The sequence below is a fragment of the Bombina bombina genome, chromosome 5 (genome assembly GCF_027579735.1).
Source record: "Bombina bombina isolate aBomBom1 chromosome 5, aBomBom1.pri, whole genome shotgun sequence".
NCBI lineage: Eukaryota > Metazoa > Chordata > Amphibia > Anura > Bombinatoridae > Bombina > Bombina bombina.
In genome coordinates this window covers 129,266,846-129,290,648 of record NC_069503.1, presented here as the reverse complement: position 1 = coordinate 129,290,648, position 23,803 = coordinate 129,266,846, and the positions used below count along the sequence as shown (strand labels likewise).

General features: G+C 39.7%; 1 protein-coding gene across 1 annotated transcript in view; it reads left to right on the top strand.

The window, feature by feature from the left end:
- Positions 1 to 23,803, top strand: part of CDC25A (cell division cycle 25A) — a 174,589-nt gene that overhangs the window by 70,180 nt on the left and 80,606 nt on the right. Inside the window, 5 exon segments of the mRNA XM_053713687.1 lie at positions 5,028 to 5,117; positions 5,424 to 5,543; positions 5,626 to 5,760; positions 23,181 to 23,276; positions 23,342 to 23,494. Coding sequence (XP_053569662.1) covers positions 5,028 to 5,117; positions 5,424 to 5,543; positions 5,626 to 5,760; positions 23,181 to 23,276; positions 23,342 to 23,494 — 594 coding nt within the window.

Sequence of the window (23,803 nt, the reverse complement as noted above, 5' to 3'; positions counted from 1 at the left end):
TGTTCTTTTAAGGATCCTATGGATAAGAAGTTGGAGGCTTTGCTTAAGAGGATTTATGTTCACCAGGGCCTTCATTGGTAGCCTGTTGCATGTATTGCTACACTTACCAGTGAGGCTGCATATTGGTTTGATGCCTTGTCTGATTCTATTCTTCAAGAGACTTCTCTGGAGTAGATTCAGGTTAGAATTGAGGCTTTAAAATTGGCCAATTCTTTCATTGCGGACGCTTCTTTGCAGGTTGTCAAGTTGGGTGCAAAGATTTCTGGCTTTGCTGTTCTGGCTCGCAGGGCTTTATGGTTAAAGTCCTGGTCTGCGGATGTATCATCCAAGTCTAAGCTTTTATCGATTCCTTTTAAAGGGAAGACCTTGTTTGAGCCTGGTTTGACTGAAATTATTTCTGATATCCTGAGGAAGAGAATGTCCCTTCCCACCAGTAATAAGAGGAATAAGCAGAAAGGTCGTCTGAAATTTTTGTTCCTTTCATAACTTCTCTGGTAAGTCTTCCTCCTCCAAGCAGGATCAATCCAAGCCTTCTTGGAGACATAATCGGTACTGGAACAAGGGGAAGCAATCTAAGAAGCCTGCTGCTGACTCAAAATCAGCGTGAAGGGCCTGCCCCCTATTCAGGAGCGGATCTTGTGGGGGCAGACTCCCTGTTTGCTCATTCCTGGGTTCGGGACGTTCCAGGTCCCTGGGTGTTAGATATTGTGTCCCAGGGATACAGGCTGGAGTTCAAAAAATTTCCTCCCAGGGGCAGATGTCATCTGTCAAGGGTATCTGTAGACCAGATAAAGAGACATTCTTAAGTTGTGTTCAGAATCTTTCCAACATGGGCGTGATCATTCCTGTTCCAGATCAGGAGCAGGGACTAGGTTTTTATTCCAATCTGTTTATCGTTCCCAAAAAGGAGGGAACTTTCAGACCCATCTTGGATCTCAAGTGTGTAAACAAGTTTCTCAGAGTTCCGCCTTTCAAGATGGAAACTATTCGGTTAATTCTTCCTCTAATTCAAGAGGGTCAATTCATGACTACAGTAGATCTAAAGGATGCATATCACCATTGACAAGGATCATCACAAGTTTCTGAGATTTGCTTTCCTAGACGAGCATTTTCAGTTTGTGACTCTTCCTTTTGGTATTGCATCAGCTCACAGGGTGTTTTCAAAGGTTCTTGGTGCTTGGCTGGCAGTTCTCAGGTTGCAGGGGGTTGCGGTAGCTCCTTATCTGGACGACATTCTAGTTCAGGCGCCATCTTTTCAACTAGTAAACTCACACATAGTTACTGTTGTCTTTTCGGCGCTCCCATGGTTGGAAGGTGAATTTAGGAAAACGTTCCTTGATTCCGGCTACAAGAATGGTATTTTTGGGTACCATTATAGATTCTCTGGAAATTAAGATCTCTTTGACAGAAGCAAGGAAGTCAAAAATGTTCAATTCATGTTTGGCTCTTCAGTCATCCCCTCGGCCGTTGTTGGCTCAGTGTATGGAGGTTATTGGTCTAATGGTCTGTCATGGACATTCCGTTTGCTCGGTTTCATCTGACCTCTGCAGTTGTGCATGCTGAGACGGTGGAACAGAGATTATACTGATCTGTCTCCAAAGATTGTTCTAGATCAGGCTGCAAGAGATTCTCTTCCGTGGTGGTTGTCTCAGGATTTTTTTTCTCAGGGAACCTGTTTTCGCAGGCCTTCCTGGGTGATTGTGTCCACGGATTCCAGTTTGCTGGGTTGGGGAGCTGTCTGGGGTTCATTAAAGGCTCGGTCTGTGGACTCGGGAGGAATCGGTTCTTCCTATAAATGTCTTAGAGCTGAGAGCAATTTTCAATGCTCTTCTGGCCTGGCCTCAGTTGGCTTCAACCCAGTTTATCAGATTCCAGTCGGACAATATAACGTCCATGGCTTACATCAATCGGGGAGGAACTCTGAGTTCCTTGGCGGTAGCCAGGATTATTCAGTGGGCGGAGGCACACAATTGTCTGTCTGCAATCCACGTTCCAGGGGTGGATTTTCTGGGCAGACAGTCGTGTTGTGTGTTGTGTTTTTTTTTTTTTTCCCCCGGGGGAGTGGAGCTTCATCCGGAGATGTTTTCCAGTTGGATTCTCAGGTGGGGTCAACCGGAGTTGGATTTTTTTTGGCTTCTCATTATAATGCCAAGCTTCCGAAGTACGGTTCGAGGTCAAGGGATCCTCAAGCGGCTCTAATAGATGCTCAAGCAGTTCCTTGGAAGTTCAGTCTGGCATACGGGTTTCCTCAGTTTGCCTTTCTTCCTCAAGTTATTGCTCGGATCCGACAGGAGAGATAATTCTCATTGCACCGGCGTGGCCTCTCAGGATCTGGTATGCAGATCTGGTGGAGATGTCATCCTTTCCACCTTGAAGTCTTCTGTTGAGGCAGGACCTTCTACTTCAGGGTCCCTTCCTTCATCCAAATCTCGTCCTTCATCCAAATCTTGTTTCTCTGAAGCTGACTGCTTGGAGTTTAAACGCTTGATTCTATCTAAGCATGGTTTTTCTGAGTCAGTTATTGAGACTATGATTAGAAAGATTTATTACAAGATATGGCGTAAATATCTGTATTGGTGTGAATCTAAGGGCTACTCTTGGAGTAGAATTAGGATTTTGTCTTTTCTCCAGGAAAGTGGAGAAAGGTTTGTCTGCTAGCACCCTGAAGGGTCAAATTTCTGCTTTATCTATTTTGTTACATAAACGTCTGGCGGATGTACCAAACGTTCAGTCTTTTTGTCAGGCTTTGGTTAGAATCTGGCCTATGGTTAAGTGTGTGTTTTTTTTTTTTTTTTTTTTTTCTTTACTCCTTGTCTTAATTTAGTTTTGAGAGTTCAACAGGCTCCGTTTGAGCCTATGCATTCTTTGGATATTAAGTTAACATGTAAGGTTTTGTTTTTGGTTGCTATGTCTTTGGCTCAGAGTTTTGGCGCCTCATTGCAATGTGAGTCTCCTTTTCTTATTTTTCATTCTGATAAGGTAGTACTTCGTACTGCATTAGGTTTTCTTCCCAAGGTTGTTTCTGATAAGAATATTAATCAGGAAATTGTTCCTTTTTTTTGTCCTAATCCTTCTTCTCATAAGGAACGTTTGTTGCACAATCTGGATGTAGTTCGTGCATTGAAATATTTGCGGGCAACTAAGGATTTTCGCAGTCTTCTTTGTTTTTTCTGGAAAAGCTACGGCTACTTCTTTCTTGTTGGTTGAGAAGTGTTATTCGCTTGGCATATGAGACTGCTGGTCAGCAGCCTCCTAAAAAAAAATCACGGCTCATTCCACAAGGGCTATTTCTTCTACTTGGGCTTTCAAAAATGGTGCCTCTGTAGATCAGATTTGCAAGGCTGCCACTCGGTCATCTTTACACACTGTTTAAAATTTTTCAAGCAGTGGTGCCTTCTGCTTAGGTTAGCTGTCTTGTCCCTCGCTTATCATCCATGTCCTCTAGCTTGGGTATCAATTCCCAATAGTAATTATGATGATCCGTGGACTCACCATGTCAGAACATAATTTATGCTTACCTGAAATTTCTTTCTTGACACGGTGAGTCCACCGACTGCCCTGCAATTTCAGACAGTTTATTTTTACATAAACCTCAGGCACCTCTGCACCTTATATTACTTCCTTTCTCATTTCCCTTTGGTCGAATGACTTGGGGTTGTGGGTAAGGGGAGTGGTATTTAACAGCTTTGCTGTGGTGCTCTTTGCAGCCTCCTGCTGGTCAGGAGTGATATTCCCAATAGTAATTATGATCCGTGGACTCCTGTCAAAAAATTTATAAGGTAAGCATAAATTGTTTTTTCAGGCCTGGTGCCCTCAGAATGGGCCTCCTATTGTACCCTCCCGTTTTTGCATTGTGTCCTCTATAGCCTTGGGTATTGTTTTCCCAAAAGTAATGAATGGAGCTGTGGACTCATTCCATTTTATGAAGAAAAACTTAAATTATGCTTAGCTGATCATTTTCTTTTCTTCAGATGGAAAGAGTCCACAGCTCCCCACCTGTATTTTTTTTTTTTTTTCCTGTGGGGCGTCTTATATTTTTTATTCTTCTGGCACATTTTCACCCTGGTATTTCTTCTACTGTTCCTTGTTTCGTCGGCAGAATGACTGGGGGATGAGGGAAGTGGGAGGATTATTTAAGCCTTTGGCTGGGGTGTCTTTGCCGCCTCCTGGTGGCCAGGTTCTTATTTCCCAAAAGTAATGAATGCAGCTGTGGACACTTTCCATCTGAAGAAAAGAAAATTATCAGGTAAGCATAATTTGTTTTTCATATAGCTGCATGTAATAGACACTACTATAAAGAATATGCACAGATGCTGATCTAAAAATACAGTATAAAAACTTAAACGCCTGATTTTGCACTGTTGATGAAGTTAGGCTAGGACACCCACTGAAAAGGGCTGGGTAAACAAAGATTAGAAACTCCCCTCTTCCCTGCATATGAAAAGACAGATAACATAAACAGGAGTCTGTAAACGTGTGTATACATCTGACACTGTGGGGTTTAATTAGGAGTCTGAAAATCAGCACAATGATCTTAAAAAGTAAGCAAAACTATACATTTTTTATAAAAACACTCCCAGGCTATATAAATGGATCATCTACAAAACATTTATGCAAAGAAAAATCTAGTGTACAATGTTCCTTTAAAGACACTAGTCAAAATTAAAACTTTCATGTTGCATATAGTGCAGCAATTTTAAGAGACTTTCTAATTTACTTCAATTATCTAATTGCGCAGTTTTTTTATTTATACACTTTGATGCACTAATTGCTATTGAGCATGTGTAAGACTTATGTTTGTTATTGGCTGACTCACATGATACAAGTGGACAGCAAATTTGAAGTAAATCGAAATTTGGCAAATCTACTGAATGTTTCAAATTCTAAGTAACTGTTATTGTATTGTCTATTATGCACATGTTTAAAATGTAATTCTACTGTATTTAATGGTTCTTTAAATCAATTCAAACAATATCAGTGTTGCTGCTTTATAAGTTGCCTGCTTCTGTCTTATTTTTTTTTCCCAGCAATCCCTTTTGGGTACCAGCCCAGCATTCAAGAAGAAACTTTCAGATTCAGAGTTTGTGTTCAAGAGTGAACCTGAGAACAAGGAAAATGTATGTAATACTTGATGCACATATTACGGATTTGTGCTTGCTTAATCTGTAGCCTTCCTTTGCATTGTATACAAATCCACAAACCCTGCCGCTCACTTAATGCACTGCTTAATAAGTAGGTAAATTGTCTGATATAAGCATGCAAACGTAGTATAAAAGCATTTTAATCTTGAGGAATATTCTCAAAGTGGACAATCTGTATCTTTAAATCGTAAAAGAGCTAACAAGTGTTCATTTGGTATGCCTTTCAACGCAGTTTCACTGAATCATCTTACGTGGGTTTTTTTTTTTTTTTTTAAATCCCAGGAACCCTTTCAGTTTAAAATCCCATCAAGACCTATTTCTAGAGGCTATTTGCGAACCTGTTATCAGGGGGAAGGAAAAGATGCTCTTGTGCAAAGGCTGAAATCTGCTCCTGGGCGCTTGGTATGTATAAAACAGTGTGTGATAATTTATCTAATCTGAAATGCCCCTCTGTTTAATTTGCTACATTATACTGTTTGTGTAGTTTCCTTCTCCAGATAAAGAAGCTGATGGAGAGAGCTCTGATTTGTATTTTGTAAGGAAGGCGTCCATTTCTTCCACCTCAACTGACAGTAGCGACGATGGTTTCCTTGAGCTTTTGGATGAAGAAAATTTAGAGGTATGTCTGAATGAAAGAAAGATCTTGTCAATAGTTTACATGCCTGTGTATCAATAGAACTCAAAATAGCTGCAGGGTTAAAGGGACAGTCTAGGCCAAAATAAACTTTCATGATTGAGATAGAGCATGTAATTTTAAACAATTTTCCAATTTACTTTTATCACCAATTCTGCTTTGTTCTCTTGGTATTCTTAGTTGAAAGCTTAACCTAGGAGGTTCATATGCTAATTTCTTAGACCTTGAAGCCCACCTCTTTCAGATTGCATTTTAACAGTTTTTCACCACTAGAGGGTGTTCACGTATTTCATATAGATAAAACTGCTCGTGCACGAGAAGTTATCTGGGAGCAGGCACTGATTGGCTAGACTGCAAGTCTGTCAAAAGAACTGAAAAAAGGGGCAGTTTGCAGAGGCTTAGATACAAGATAATCACAGAGGTTAAAAGTATATTATAAATGTGTTAGTTATGCAAAACTGGGAAATGGGTAATAAAGGGATTGTCTATCTTTTAAAACAATACAAATTCTGTTGTAGACTGTCCCTTTAAAAAAGTTTTATTTCTTTTACAAAGATATGACGAGTCCACGGATTTCATCCTTGTGGGATATTAACCTCCTGCTAACAGGAAGTGGCAAAGAGCACCACAGCAGAGCTGTGTGTGTGTATATATATATATATATATATGTGTGTATATATATATATATATATATATATATATATATATATATATATATATATATATATATATATATATATATATATATATATATATATATATATATATATGTGTGTGTATATGTATATATATATATATATATATATATATATATATATATATATATATATATATATATATATATATATATATATATATATATATAGCCCCTCCCCTTCCCCTCCACCCTCAGTCATTCTCTTTGCCTGTGTTATACTAGGAAGACATGGTAAAGTGAGGTGTTGGTTTTAGTTTCTTCAATCAAGAAGTTTTTTATTTTAAATGGTACAGGTGCGTACTATTTTCCTCAGGGGGATATGGAAGAAGATTTCTGCCCTGAGGTTTGATGATCTTAGCATTTGTAACTAAGATCCACGCTGGTTCCCACGACTTCTGAAGGTAACCATGAGGCATCTTCAGTGTGGAGACCGGTGTCATGCTACAAGCAGCATTAAGGTATGTGCAGCCTTTTTTTCTGAGGAGACTTGGTATATCAGAACTGGCTGGCATTATTTCCCTGGATGGGGTAAGCAGTAAGACCTATTTTAATAAGAGGGGTGTTACTGGAGTCCCTATATTATATTTATCTTTAGTTTATATTTGGGCATTGTGACATGGGAGACATTGTAAAAAACGATGTTTTATTTTTGGCACTTAAAACGTATTGGTTTTATGCTTCAGGGTTGTATTGTGTATGTCAAACTTTAGTGTAGGGATGCACCGAAATTTCGGCCGCAGAAAGTTTCGGCCGAAAATGGCATTTTTGGCTATTTCGTTATTCGTTTTTTTTGCCTGTTATTTTCGGTAAAATTATTGTGTAGCATGTTTCAAATTTGGTGCTAGCCTAGAGCTGCTGTTTAAGGTTATTACTTGACTTACTGTTCTGCATATGAGTTTTCTATGACTATACTTTATTTGGATAATTGGTAAAATAAAAACTGTTAAATATGATTCTGTTACATAGAACTAAATGAAGAATAATACAGTATATTGATATTTATAATTGTTTTAAGTAGGGATGCACCAAAATTTTGGTTGCAGAAACATTTTGGCCGAAAATGGCATTTTTTGCCTGGTTTTTTTTTTCTTGGTAAAATTGTGTAGCATATTGTTTTAAGATATTTTTGTCCAATTTTAGTGTGTTACTTTCAACAAAAGTGTGGGCTTATTTTTTATTGGCTTTTAATTTGGAAAAAATACATTTTCGGTATCAGTTTCGGTTTTCGGCCAAGTGCATCCCGGATTTTCGGTTTCGGTCCAGAATTTCCATTTCGGTGCATCACTACTTTAGTGCAAAACTGCATTCCCATGCGGTGTTTGGGCCTACTCCAACTTTTGACCTTAAGGGGCGGAGCCTATTTTGGCGCATTTCCTTCAGGCTTAGCAGCAGCAAACAGTAACTCGGTGGCTCCTGGACTGTGTAGCTGTCTGAAGGGTTGGAAACTTGATTCAAAGTACTCTGGGGGCAGATAGGCGCCACAGCAGAGCTGTGGCGAGGTGTAGAGGGTATTTTTATCTATCATTTGACTAGATGTTGATATAAGTACTTCTAAAGCCTTATTTCTGCCCTTGCTTCTGGGTGCAGTAATTTTTGGATTAACCAACGATATTTAAGTTAAATTTGGGAATAATTTAACATTTTTTTGGTGCATTCTGGAAAAATTGTTTACTTTTTCTTTTCTTAAAGGCACAGTACACGTTTTTCTGTTTATTTGATGCTATAAATAAGTGTTTAAACGACTTTTGTGGTATTTCTAGTCTGTTCAACAATAAACATGTCTGACATTGAGGTTTCTCATTGTTCTATGTGTTTAGAAGCTATTGTGCAACCCCCTCTAACATTGTGTAACTTTTTTGTACTGAAAGGGCTTTACAATGTAAAAAGCATATTTTAAATAAAGTGTGCCTAGGGATGATTCTCAGTCTAAAGAGAATCCAGATATGCCATCCAATTCTCCTCGTGTCACAACCTTTTATACCCACACAAGCGACGCCTAGTACTTCTAGTGCGTCTAATTCCTTTACTCTGCAGGAGATGGCTTCAGTTATGTCAACTACCCTTACAGAGGTATTGTCTAAATTACCAGTGTTGCAGGGTAATCACAGTAGGTCAAGTATTAATGTAAATACTGAATCCTCTGGTGCTTTATTAGCTATTTCCAATGTTCCCTCACAGTGCTCTGAGTTGGGATCAGGGAATTACTGTCTGAGGGTGAAATTTCTGTTTTAGGGAATGTTTTGCCTCAGACAGATTCGTATGCTATGCCATTTAAATTTAAGCTTGAACACCTCCGCCTGTTAGGGAGGTTTTAGCAATTCTGGATGATTGTGACCCTATTGTGATTCCTCCAGAGAAATTGTGTAAAATGTATAAATATTTGGAAGTACCTATTTACACTGATGTTTTTCCGGTTCCTAAGAGAATTTCGGAAATTGTTAGAAAGGAATGGGATAGACCAGGTATAGTTTTCTCCCCCTCCTAATTTTAAGAAAATGTTTCCCATATCAGATACCATTCGGGACTCATGGCAAACGGTCCCTAAGGTAGAGGGAGCTATATCTACCCTAGCTAACTGTACTACTATACCCATTCAGGATAGTTGTGCTTTCAAAGACCCTATGGATAAGAAATTAGAGGGTCTTCTAAAGAGATTATTTATTCATCAGGGATTTCTTTTACAACCTACGGCTTGCATTGTTCCAGTAACTACTGCAGCAGCTTTTTGGTTTGAGGCTCTAGAAGAGTCTCTTAAGGTTGAGATTCCATTGGATGACATCTTAGATAGAATTAAGGCTCTCAAGCTAGCTAATTCTTTTATTACTGATGCCGCTTTTCAAATTGCTAAATTAGCGGCAAAAAATGCAGGATTTGCTATTTTAGCACGTAGGGCATTGTGGTTCAAATCTTGGTCTGCTGATGTGTCATCAAAACATAAGCTTTTAGCTATTCCCTTTAAAGGCAAGACACTTTTTGGGCCAGAATTGAAGGAAATCATTTCTGATATTACAGGAGGTAAAGGCCATGCCTTACCTCAGGATAAATCGGTTAAAATGAGGGGTAAACAGAATAATTTTCGTTCCTTTCGGAAGTTTAAAGGACTCCCCCGGGCTGCTTCTTCCTCAAAGCAGGAAGGAAATTTTACCCAATCTAAGTCAGTCTGGAGACCTAATCAGAACTGGAATAAGGGTAAACAATCCAAAAAGCCTGCTGCTGCTCCTAAGATAGCATGAAGGGGCGGTCCCCGATCCGTGACTGGATCTAGTAGGGGGCAGAGACTTTCTTTGCTTAATAAGAGTGGCGCACTAGGCTGAGTTAAGTATCAAAAATTCAAATATAATAGTATAATAAATAAATAAATTAGTATAATAAATACATATAAAAACCAGATATTGGAGAAGCAAACTGAAATCATATAAATGAATAGGCAAACTGATCGTTATTAAATTTAATTTTTTGATGGTATTAACAGAACAGGCATAAAAATTAGCAATTCATAAAGTGCATATTAGAGTCCTACATAAATAACTAAATAAATCAAATATAAGGGAAGATGTGGCCACATCCAGAAAAAAATATCTAATTGATCGCTAAAAGATCACTATTGTGATTTAAAAAACATCTAAATAACATCATATACTAAAGAGACTTCATAACATGTGCACAAATTACAGAGTGAAGGCAACTTAATTATCTGTTATCAAACATAGACCAAATATATCAGCCTGGGATGTCCAAATATGTAAAAGCTATCTGTATAACTCTATTACATAGATAAGTTGCAAGTGTGGATAGATATTAGTGGTCTGCAGCCAATTGCTGGAAAAAGGCAAACTGTCAATGTAGATACAAGCCGTTTGTCTCTTTCGTATCCTTAATCTGATCTTATTGCAAAGTTTCCTCAAGTTCCCAGTACGATAGATCACATAAGTCACTGACCGGTCAGTTTTATAAAAGCAAACAAATGCTAGGATGATGAATAAATACTTGAACGTACCCGACAGACTTAGTGGCTGCGAGCTGCTCCGATGCTGTGTGCACGCTCTCAACAGAGCGATCAGCTGTGAGCACTACACGCTGAGTTTCCCTTCACTGTCGGCGTGTACATGTCTTCGTCACCTGACTGGTTCATCCAATCCGGACAGTTGAAAAGCGTTCCAAGTTTAAAATACTCGGTCGTACTCTCAATAGTTAGAGTGAAGAAAGTGGTTCTTGTACTTAGTGGTTCACAGATTGTAAGTCATTCATCTACGCGTTTCGGCACGTTATGACTTACAATGGGTCTTGTTCCTCTTTTTATAGGCTGAAAATTGTGCCGCCCTTTTAACTGTGTTGTCATTTGCAACAAACTTTATTTGTTAAACAATGTCCTGTTGCCACCAGTGTCCTGCTTTTATTATTTGTTGTTTGTATCATAAGTTGTATTCCACAGATTATTGGGTCACAGATTTACAAAAAGTCAACCTAATAATATAATTAATCTTGGTTATAAAAAATAATAGATAATAAATTATTGGTAATAGAATATAGTACACCTATTCCTACGTTATGCTATAATGAAATTTCCAATACCCTGAGGATAGAGTATAATAAAAAATTTATACTAGTCTATAGAGTCACTTAATATGAATAGCCAATTATATCATTGAACTGCAACATTGATTATAGTCTCATAATTATGAATTATTTGATCACCCCAAAAATATTATATAAAAAGTACTTAATAAACCAAATAAGAATACCACCAATTTCAGGTGGTTAAAAAATGCCAGATATAAATAGAGTGATATTGTATGATAAAAAATACTAAGATTAGTACAAAAATTTCCTTAACATATAAAAGTATAAAATATGTGAAAAGTCCTATATGAAAAAATCTTAAAGCATCCAAAAAACCATAATTCTTAAAAAATAATTGTATACATGTGACAAAAAGTCTACAATCATATGGGTTCACTAATTAAATGGGTTGAGGTAAAGTTCAGCATTTAATCCCCCTGGGGTCAGGGTAGCGAAATTAAAAATTAGTTCTGCTTCTGCAAATAAAAGCCGTTTCAATGTGTTTCCTCCTCTTTGGAGTTTAACCTTTAACACCCCAATATAAAAAAACTGTTTGAAAAGTCAGTGGTCCTCATAGCCCCATTCTATGTTAAGATGTTGTCTTATCCTGTCCCTTACTGGTCTACTCGTCTGTCCAAAATATTGTTTTTTGCAAGGACATTGTATCATATATACAACATTCTTGTCCGAACATCTAATGGTTTCTCTAATTTTAACTTTAGAGTCTGAATTGCTGGCCTCCACCATTTTACATTTTGTACTAAAACTACAAGCTTTGCATCGGTGGCATGGGTAGAATCCTTCAAGTTTATTTCCATGGACATCTAAATTATGGCTTTCCTTTCTTAAACTCACTAGGCGCTAGAATAGATTTGAGTGTTTTAGCTTTTCTATAAACGATCTTAGGTTTATTCTCTGATTTCACTCAGGATTGGGTCTTTCTGAACTAAATGCCAGTGTTAATGAATAATTTTTTTGATTAATTTAAAATCTGCACTGTATTGGGTGATAAATGTAGCTTCAAAGTCTTTTGGGTTAGATTTTGTTTTTTTTGTTTTTTATGAGTGTTTCTTTCTACTTTTTCTACCTCTTGTGACCCAATAATCTGTGGAATACAACTTATGATACAAACAACAAATAATAAAAGCAGGACACTGGTGGCAACAGGACATTGTTTAACAAATAGTTTATTGCAAATGACAAAACATAGTTAAAAGGACGGCACGATTTTCAGCCTATAAAGAGGAACAAGACCCATTGTAAGTCACCTTGATAAAGGCACAACGTGCCGAAACGCGTAGATGAATTACTTACAATCTGTGAACCACTAAGTACAAGAACCACTTTCTTCACTATAACTATATTGAGAGTACGACTGAGTATTTTAAACTTGGAACGCTTTTCAACTGTCCGGATTGGATGAACCAGTCAGGTGACGAAGACATGTACACGCCGACAGTGAAGACGCTGGAGCCACGCTTGGGAGTGAAGGGAAACTCAGCGGGTAGTGCTCACAGCTGATCGCTCTGTCGAGAGCGTGCACACAGCATCGGAGCCGCTCGCAGCCACTAAGTCTGTCGGGTACGTTCAAGTATTTATTCATCATCCTAGCATTTGTTTGCTTTTATAAAACTGACCGGTCAGTGACTTATGTGATCTATCGTACTGGGAACTTGAGGAAACTTTGCAATAAGATCAGATTAAGGATACGAAAGAGACAAACGGCTTGTATCTACATTGACAGTTTGCCTTTTTCCAGCAATTGGCTGCAGACCATTAATTTCTATCCACACTATCCACACTTGCAACTTATCTATGTAATACAGAGTTATACAGATCAGCTTTTACATATTTGGACATCCCAGGCTGATATATTTGGTCTGTTTGATAACAGATAATTAAGTTGCCTTCACTCTGTAATTTGTGCACATGTTATGAAGTCTCTTTAGTATATGATGTTAGTTAGATGTTTTTAAATCACAATAGTGATCTTTTAGCGATCAATTAGATATTTTTTCTGGATGTGGCCACATCTTCCCTTATATTTGATTTATGTAGGACTCTAATAAGCACTTTATGAACTGCTAATTTTTATGCCTATTCTGTTAAATTAATTTCTCCAACATAGGTGTGTCCGGTCCACGGCGTCATCCTTACTTGTGGGATATTCTCTTCCCCAACAGGAAATGGCAAAGAGCCCAGCAAAGCTGGTCACATGATCCCTCCTAGGCTCCGCCTTCCCCAGTCATTCTCTTTGCCGTTGTACAGGCAACATCTCCACGGAGATGGCTTAGAGTTTTTTGGTGTTTAACTGTAGTTTTTATTATTCAATCAAGAGTTTGTTATTTTAAAATAGTGCTGGTATGTACTATTTACTCTGAAACAGAAAAGAGATGAAGATTTCTGTTTGTAAGAGGAAAATGATTTTAGCAACCGTTACTAAAATCGATGGCTTTTTCCACACAGGACTGTTGAGAGGAATTAACTTCAGTTGGGGGAAACAGTGAGCAGACTTTTGCTGCTTGAGGTATGACACATTTCTAACAAGACGATGTAATGCTGGAAGCTGTAATTTTCCCTATGGGATCCGGTAAGCCATTTTTATTACATAAAGAAAAAAAGGGCTTCACAATGGGCTTTTAAGACTGTAGACATTTTCTGGGCTAAAACGATTTATATATAAGCATATTTTATTCTCCATAGCCTTGAGGAATTATTTTAATCTTGGGAACTATGTAAAATAACCGTCAGGCACTGTATTGGACACCTTATTCTCTAGGGGCTTTCCCTAATCCATAGGCAGAGTCTCATTTTCGCGCCTCTATTGCGCACTTGTTTTTGAGAAGCATGACATGCAGATGCATGTGTGAGGAGCTCTGATACATAGAAAAGACTTTCTGAAGGCGTCATTTGGTATCGTATTCCCCTTTGGGCTTAGTTGGGTCACAGCAAAGCAGATACCAGGGACTGAGAAGGGGTTAAATATAAAAACGGCTCCGGTTCCGTTATTTTAAGGGTTAAAGCTTCCAAATTTGGTGTGCAATACTTTTAAGGCTTTAAGACACTGTGGTGAAATTTTGGTGAATTTTGAACAATTCCTTCATTCTTTTTCACATATGCAGTAATAAAGTGTGTTCAGTTTAAAATTTAAAGTGACAGTAACGGTTTTATTTTAAAACGTTTTTTGTATTTTGTTATCAAGTTTATGCCTGTTTAACATGTCTGAACTACCTGATAGACTGTGTTCTGTATGTGGGGAAGCCAAGGTTCCTTCTCATTTAAATAGATGTGATTTATGTGACACAAAATTTAGAGAAAATGATGCCCAAGATGATTCCTCAAGTGAGGGGAGTAAGCATGGTACTGCATCATCCCCTCCTTCGTCTACACCAGTCTTGCCCACACAGGAGGCCCCTAGTACATCTAGTGCGCCAATACTCCTTACTATGCAACAATTAACGGCTGTAATGGATAATTCTATCAAAAACATTTTAGCCAAAATGCCCACTTATCAGCGAAAGCGCGACTGCTCTGTTTTAGAAAATACTGAAGAGCATGAGGACGCTGATGATATTGGTTCTGAAGTGCCCCTACACCAGTCTGAGGGGGCCAGGGAGGTTTTGTCTGAGGGAGAAATTTCAGATTCAGGGAAAATTTCTCAAGCTGAACCTGATGTGATTACATTTAAATTTAAATTGGAACATCTCCGCGCTCTGCTTAAGGAGGTGTTATCTACTCTGGATGATTGTGAGAATTTGGTCATTCCAGAGAAATTATGTAAAATGGACAAGTTCCTAGAGGTCCCGGGGCCCCCCGAAGCTTTTCCTATACCCAAGCGGGTGGCGGACATTGTAAATAAAGAATGGGAAAGGCCCGGTATACCTTTCGTCCCTCCCCCCATATTTAAGAAATTGTTTCCTATGGTCGACCCCAGAAAGGACTTATGGCAGACAGTCCCCAAGGTCGAGGGGGCGGTTTCTACTCTAAACAAACGCACCACTATACCCATAGAAGATAGTTGTGCTTTCAAAGATCCTATGGATAAAAAATTAGAGGGTCTGCTTAAAAAGATGTTTGTTCAGCAAGGTTACCTTCTACAACCAATTTCATGCATTGTTCCTGTCACTACAGCAGCGTGTTTCTGGTTCGATGAACTAGAAAAGGCGCTCAATAAAAATTCTTCTTATGAGGAGATTATGGACAGAATTCATGCTCTCAAATTGGCTAATTCTTTCACCCTAGACGCCACTTTGCAATTGGCTAGGTTAGCGGCGAAAAATTCTGGTTTTGCTATTGTAGCGCGCAGAGCGCTTTGGCTAAAATCTTGGTCAGCGGATGCGTCTTCCAAGAACAAATTGCTTAACATTCCTTTCAAGGGGAAAACGTTGTTTGGCCCTGACTTGAAAGAGATTATTTCTGATATCACTGGGGGCAAGGGCCACGCCCTTCCTCAGGATAGGTCTTTCAAGGCCAAAAATAAACCTAATTTTCGTCTCTTTCGCAGAAACGGACCAGCCCCAAGTGCTACGTCCTCTAAGCAAGAGGGTAATACTTCTCAAGCCAAGCCAGCCTGGAGGCCAATGCAAGGCTGGAACAAGGGAAAGCAGGCCAAGAAACCTGCCACTGCTACCAAGACAGCATGAGATGTTGGCCCCCGATCCGGGACCGGATCTTGTGGGGGGCAGACTCTCTCTCTTCGCTCAGGCTTGGGCAAGAGATGTTCTGGATCCTTGGGCGCTAGAAATAGTCTCCCAAGGTTATCTTCTGGAATTCAAGGGGCTTCCCCCAAGGGGGAGGTTCCACAGGTCTCAATTGTCTTCAGACCACATAAAAAAACAGGCATTCTTACATTGTGTAGAAGACCTGTTAAAAATGGGAGTGATTCATCCTGTTCCATTAGAACAAGGGATGGGGTTCTACTCCAATCTGTTCATAGTTCCCAAAAAAGAGGGAACATTCAGACCAATCTTAGATCTCAAGATCCTAAACAAGTTTCTCAAGGTTCCATCGTTCAAAATGGAAACCATTCGAACAATTCTTCCTTCCATCCAGGAAGGTCAATTCATGACCACGGTGGATTTAAAGGATGCGTATCTACATATTCCTATCCACAAGGAACATCATCGGTTCCTAAGGTTCGCATTCCTGGACAAGCATTACCAGTTTGTGGCACTTCCGTTCGGATTAGCCACTGCTCCAAGAATTTTCACAAAGGTACTAGGGTCCCTTCTAGCGGTGCTAAGACCAAGGGGCATTGCAGTAGTACCTTACTTGGACGACATTCTGATTCAAGCGTCGTCCCTTCCACAAGCAAAGGCTCACACGGACATTGTCCTGGCCTTTCTCAGATCTCACGGGTGGAAAGTGAACGTAGAAAAAAGTTCTCTATCTCCGTCAACAAGGGTTCCCTTCTTGGGAACAATAATAGACTCCTTAGAAATGAGGATTTTTCTGACAGAGGCCAGAAAATCAAAACTTCTAAACTCTTGTCAAATACTTAATTCTGTTCCTCTTCCTTCCATAGCGCAGTGCATGGAAGTAATAGGTTTGATGGTAGCGGCAATGGACATAGTTCCTTTTGCGCGAATTCATCTAAGACCATTACAACTGTGCATGCTCAGTCAGTGGAATGGGGACTATACAGACTTGTCTCCGACGATACAAGTAGATCAGAGGACCAGAGATTCACTCAGTTGGTGGCTGTCCCTGGACAACCTGTCACAGGGGATGAGCTTCCGCAGACCAGAGTGGGTCATTGTCACGACCGACGCCAGTCTGGTGGGCTGGGGCGCGGTCTGGGGACCCCTGAAAGCGCAGGGTCTTTGGTCTCGGGAAGAATCTATTCTCCCGATAAATATTCTGGAACTGAGAGCGATATTCAATGCTCTCAAGGCTTGGCCTCAGCTAGCAAAGACCAAGTTCATACGGTTTCAATCAGACAACATGACGACTGTTGCGTACATCAACCATCAGGGGGGAACAAGGAGTTCCCTGGCGATGGAAGAAGTGACCAAAATCATTCAATGGGCGGAGACTCACTCCTGCCACTTGTCTGCAATCCACATTCCAGGGGTGGAAAACTGGGAAGCGGATTTTCTGAGTCGTCAGACATTTCATCCGGGGGGAGTGGGAACTCCATCCGGAAATCTTTGCCCAAATCACTCAATTGTGGGGCATTCCAGACATGGATCTGATGGCCTCTCGTCAGAACTTCAAGGTTCCTTGCTACGGGTCCAGATCCAGGGATCCCAAGGCGACTCTAGTAGACCTTCAAACTAGCTTATGTATTCCCGCCGTTTCCTCTCATCTTCAGGCTGGTAGCCAGGATCAATCAGGAGAGGGCATCGGTGATCTTGATAGCTCCTGCGTGGCCACGCAGGACTTGGTATGCAGACCTGGTGAATATGTCATCGGCTCCACCATGGAAGCTACCTTTGAGACGAGACCTTCTTGTTCAAGGTCCGTTAGAACATCCAAATCTGGTCTCACTCCAACTGACTGCTTGGAGATTGAACGCTTGATCTTATCAAAGCGAGGGTTCTCAGATTCTGTCATTGATACTCTTGTTCAGGCCAGAAAGCCTGTAACTAGAAAAATCTACCACAAAATATGGAAAAAATATATCTATTGGTGTGAATCTAAAGGATTCCCTTGGGACAAGATAAAAATTCCTAAGATTCTATCCTTTCTTCAAGAAGGTTTGGAGAAAGGATTATCTGCAAGTTCTTTGAAAGGACAGATTTCTGCCTTGTCTGTGTTACTTCACAAAAGGCTGGCAGCTGTGCCAGATGTTCAAGCCTTTGTTCAGGCTCTGGTTAGAATCAAGCCTGTTTACAAACCTTTGACTCCTCCTTGGAGTCTCAATTTAGTTCTTTCAGTTCTTCAGGGGGTTCCGTTTGAACCCTTACATTCCGTTGATATTAAGTTATTATCTTGGAAAGTTTTGTTTTTGGTTGCAATTTCTTCTGCTAGAAGAGTTTCAGAATTATCTGCTCTGCAGTGTTCTCCTCCTTATCTGGTGTTCCATGCAGATAAGGTGGTTCTGCGTACTAAACCTGGTTTTCTTCCGAAAGTTGTTTCTAACAAAAACATTAACCAGGAGATAGTCGTGCCTTCTTTGTGTCCGAATCCAGTTTCAAAGAAGGAACGTTTGTTGCACAATTTGGATGTAGTTCGTGCTCTAAAATTCTATTTAGATGCTACAAAGGATTTTAGACAAACATCTTCTTTGTTTGTTGTTTATTCTGGTAAAAGGAGAGGTCAAAAAGCAACTTCTACCTCTCTCTCTTTTTGGATTAAAAGCATCATCAGATTGGCTTACGAGACTGCCGGACGGCAGCCTCCTGAAAGAATCACAGCTCATTCCACTAGGGCTGTGGCTTCCACATGGGCCTTCAAGATCGAGGCTTCTGTTGATCAGATATGTAAGGCAGCGACTTGGTCTTCACTGCACACTTTTACTAAATTTTACAAATTTGATACTTTTGCTTCTTCTGAGGCTATTTTTGGGAGAAAGGTTTTGCAAGCCGTGGTGCCTTCCATCTAGGTGACCTGATTTGCTCCCTCCCTTCATCCGTGTCCTAAAGCTTTGGTATTGGTTCCCACAAGTAAGGATGACGCCGTGGACCGGACACACCTATGTTGGAGAAAACAGAATTTATGTTTACCTGATAAATTACTTTCTCCAACGGTGTGTCCGGTCCACGGCCCGCCCTGGTTTTTTAATCAGGTCTGATAATTTATTTTCTTTAACTACAGTCACCACGGTATCATATGATTTCTCCTATGCAAATATTCCTCCTTTACGTCGGTCGAATGACTGGGGAAGGCGGAGCCTAGGAGGGATCATGTGACCAGCTTTGCTGGGCTCTTTGCCATTTCCTGTTGGAAGAGAATATCCCACAAGTAAGGATGACGCCGTGGACCGGACACACCGTTGGAGAAAGTAATTTATCAGGTAAACATAAATTCTGTTTTTTTGATAGTATTAACGATCAGTTTGCCTATTCATTTATATGATTTCAGTTTGCTTCTCCAATAACTGGTTTTTATATGTATTTATTATACTAATTTATTTATTATACTATTTTATATTTGAATTTTAATTTGATACTTAACTCAGCCTAGTGCACCACTCTTATTCACCTTTTTTCTACATACATGTTTCTAATTGTTTGAGGGATCACAGTCTATCTTAGAGTTGGCTTTGAGTTTTTAGGTAATAGTCCAGACCTATCACTTATTATTTCACTCTTTCTTCTTTGCTCAGGCTTGGGCAAGAGATGTTCAAGATTCCTGGGCACTAGAAATAGTGACCCACGGTTATCAATTGGAATTCAAGGACTTTCTCCCATTTTCATCTTTCAAAGTTATCTGCAAACCAGATAAAAAGAGGCGTTCTTACGCTATGTAAAAACCTTTCTACTATGGGAGTAATTTGTCCAGTTCCAAAAATGGGACGGGTTTTACTCAAACCTATTTGTGGTTCCCAAAACAGAGTGAACTTTCATACCCATTTTAGATCTCAAGTGTCTAAACAAGTTTCTCAGATTCCCATCGTTCAAGATGGAGACTATACGAACAATCTTACCAATGATCCAGGAGGGTCAATATGACTACCGTGGATTTAAAGGATGCTTACCTTCATATTCCAATCCACAAGGATCATCATCGGTTTCCAAGGTTTGCCTTCTTGGACAAACATTATCAGTTTGTAGTTCTTCCTTTCTGGTTGGCCACAGCACCCAGAGTCTTCACAAATGTTGTAGGGTCTCTTTTGGCGGTTCTCAGGCCGCGAGGAATAGCGGTGGCTCCTTATCTGGACGATATTCTGATTCAGGTGTCAACATATCATCTGACAAACTCTAACACGGACACAGTGTTGTCTTTTCTGAGAACCCATAGCTATATGACTCGGTAGCCATGAATATTTTTCTGACGGAGGTGAGAAAATCAAAGTTTCTAAATACTTGCCGAGCACTTCAGTCCATTCCTCGGCCATCAGTGGCTCAGTGTATGGAGGTAATTAGATTTATGGTAGCGGCAATGGACATCATTCAGTTTGCTCGCTTTCATCTCAGATCACTGCAACTGTGCATGCTCTGACAGTGGAATGGGGATTATGCAGATTTATCTCCTCAGATAAAGAGATGGTTTTTGCCGGATCATCTGTCCCAAGGGACTTGTTTCCGCAGACCCTCGTGGGTGATAGTGACAAAAGATGCCAGCCTTCTGGGCTGGGGTGCAGTTTGGAACTCCCTGAAGGCTCAGGGTGTTTGGATTCAAGTAGTCTCTTCCAATCAATATTCTGGAACTGAGAGCAATATTCAATACGCTTCAGGCGTGGCCTCAGTTGGCTTCGGCCAAATTAATCAGATTCACGACTGTGGCATTTATCAATCATCGGGGGGGGAACAAGGAGTTCCTTAGCGATGATAGAGGTATCCAAGATAATCAGTTGGGCGGAAGCCTACTCTTGTCGTCTGTCAGCAATCTACATCCCAGGGGTAGAGAACTGGGAAGCAGATTTTCTAAGTCGGCAGACTTTTCATCCAGGGGAGTGGGAACTTCACCCAGAGGTATTTGCCTCATTGATTCTCAGATGGGGCAGACAGAAATTGGATTTGATGGCATCTCAACAGAATGCCAAGCTTCCAAGATATGGATCCACGGTCAAGGGATCCTCAGGCCGAACTGATCGATGCCTTGGCAGTACCTTGGTTGTTCAGCCTAGCTTATGTGTTTCCGACGTTTCCTCTCCTTCCACGCATGATGGCTCGAAATCTAACAGGAGAGAGCTTCAGTGATCCTGATAGCGCCTGCGTGGCCACGCAGGATTTGGTATGCGGATCTAGTGGACATGTCCTCTCTGCCACCGTGGAAACTTCCATTGAGACAGGACCTTCTCATTCAAGGTCCTTTCCAACATCCAAATCTAATTTCTCTGCAACTGACTGCATGGAGATTGAACGCTTGATTTTATCGAAGCGAGGATTCTCTGATTCGGTCATCAATACTTTGATATAGGCTAGAAAGCCTGTCACTAGAAAAATCCATCATAAGATATGGTGTAAATATCTTTATTGGTGTGAATCCAAGAGTTACGCATGGAGTAAAGTTGGGATTCCTAGGATTCTGTCTTTTCTCCAAGAAGGATTGGAGAAAGGGTTATCAGCAAGTTCCTTAAGGGGACAAATTTCAGCTTTGTCAATTCTGTTTCACAAACGTTTGGCAAATGTACCAGATGTTCAGTCTTTTTGTCAGGCTTTATCTAGAATTAAGCCTGTATTTAGACCCATTACTACTCCCTGGAGTTTGAATTTAGTTCTTAGAGTTCTGCAAGGGGTTCCGTTTGAACCCATGCATTCCATGGATATCAAATTGTTATCCTGGAAAGTTATGTTTTTAGGTTGTTTCAGATAAGAATATTAATCAGGAAATTGTTGTTCCTTCCTTATGTCCTAACCCTTCTAAGAAGGAGCATATGTTGCATAATTTGGATGTGGTCAGTGCCTTAAAGTTTTTTACTTACAGGCAACTAAGGATTTCTGTCAATCTTCTTCTTTATTCATTGTTTATTCTGGAAAGTGTAGGGGTCAGAAAGCTACAGCTACCTCTTTTTGGCTGAGAAGTATCATCCGCCTGGCATATGAGACGGCTGGACAGCAGCCTCCTGAAAGAATTACGGCTCATTCTACTAGGGCTGTGACTTCCACATGGGCTTTTAGAAGCGATGCATCTGTTGAACAGATTTGTAAGGCTGCGACTTAGTCGTCCCTTCACACTTTTTACAAATTTTACAAATTTGATACTTTTGCTTCTTCTGAGGCTATTTTTGGGAGAGAGGTTCTTCAAGCAGTGGTGCCTTCCGTTTAGGTTCCTGTCTTGTCCCTCCCTTTTTATCCGTGTCCTATTGCTTTGGTATTGTATCCCACAAGTAAGGATGAAATCCGTGGACTAGTCATATCTTTGTAAAAGAAAACAATATTTATGCTTACCTGATAAATGACTTTCTTTTACGATATGACAAGTCCACGGCCCACCCTGTTCTTTTTAAGACAGTTTTTCTTTATATTTTTTGTAAACTTCAGTCACCTCTGCACCTTTTAGCCTTTACTTTTTCTCTTCCTATACCTTCGGCTGAATGACTGAGGGTGGAGGGGAAGGAGGGGCTATATATATACAGCTCTGCTGTGGTGCTCTTTGCCACTTCCTGTTAGCAGGAGGTTAATATCCCACAAGTAAGGATGAAATCCGTGGACTCGTCACATCGTAAGAGTAATTTATCAGGTAAGCATAAATTTATTTTTTTTCAGAACACTTAAAAAAAAAAAAAAAAAAAATATATATATATATATATAATGAAACGTATAGATATAGAAATATAATTTTATTTTTTTTTTATATAATTTTTTTTTGCTCTTTGTTGGCTTAAAGGCAAATGTAACCTTGTTTAAAGTGGCTTGACTGCAATATCTGACAAGCAGAAGCCGGTGCACTGACAGTTATGACAATTTTTTTTTTTTTTTTTAATCCTTTACAACTGGTCCTTTAAAAGGCCACTATAAAGTGAAACTTACTTCCATGATAAAGCACTCTATTAAAAAAAAAAAACTACTTTCAAAATATTTCCATTATCAAAACAGGCATGGTCTCCTACTGAGCTTGTGCACAGCATTTGCATTTTGCGATGGCTGGCCCGTGATGGAGTGAAAATTGGATAACTTAGAAATTTGCAGAAAACCTTTTTAAACTGCTAATTTCATATGCAAAGTGCCATTTTCTTGTATTATTTTGTATTTATCAATTTAATTCTACTGTGTTTAGTAGTCGGTTATTGGTCGCTGGCTGACGAGCAGAATTACCATTGCTTTATTGAGGTATAGTGATATTACTCACAAGCATAACACTTTTTTTTTGGTTTTTTTTTTGTTCATGTCTCTACATTATCTGTTGCAAAACAAAGCTGCTGTGATATTTTAAAACTACCCATGGTTAGAGGCATGTCTTAATGTCCCTTTTTAAATATACCTTTTCAGCTTGCCTCTAAGATTACACTAATCCAGAATTATTGTGTTTTGTTTTTTTGTAACTGTTGAACTTGGTTCAGACATCTGGTCATCTAAATTGTTTAATTTTTCACTTGCAGGATGATTCTGCATTTCCTTCTGGCATGTCAAGCCTCTGGACTGCTCCACTGGTCACAAAAAACACTGGGAGTGTGAGTTTTGTGAATGTGCTTAGTGTAAGAAATGTTTGCCTTCATATTTAGAATTAAAAAAATTTTTCATTGTAATCTGTCTATTGCAGCGCTGTGAGGCGGTCAACTCTCCATCTGCACTGAATCCTGCAGGCAGGTCAGCACTTAAAAGAATAGAGCGGACGCAGGGAGAAGATACACCTGAGAAAAGCAAAAGACGACGAAGCATGTGTGATGTGATGGATGAGGCCAAAAATGACAAGGTGGGTATCTAGGGATTAATTGTCCTATTTGAAGTGAGTCAGTGCTATGTCTGTCAGATTAAATGGACATGAAACCCAATTTTTTTTTTTTCTTATCATTTAGAAAGAGCATGCAATTTTTAGCAACTCTGCAATTTACTTCTATTCCGTTTGCTTCATTCTCTTGATATCCTTTGTTAAAATAAATATATAGATAGGCTTGTTAGCTGCTGATTGGTGGCTGCACATAGATGCCTCCTGTGATTGGCTCAACTATGTGCATTGCTATTTAATAAGGGATATCTAAAGATTGAGGCAAATTAGATTATA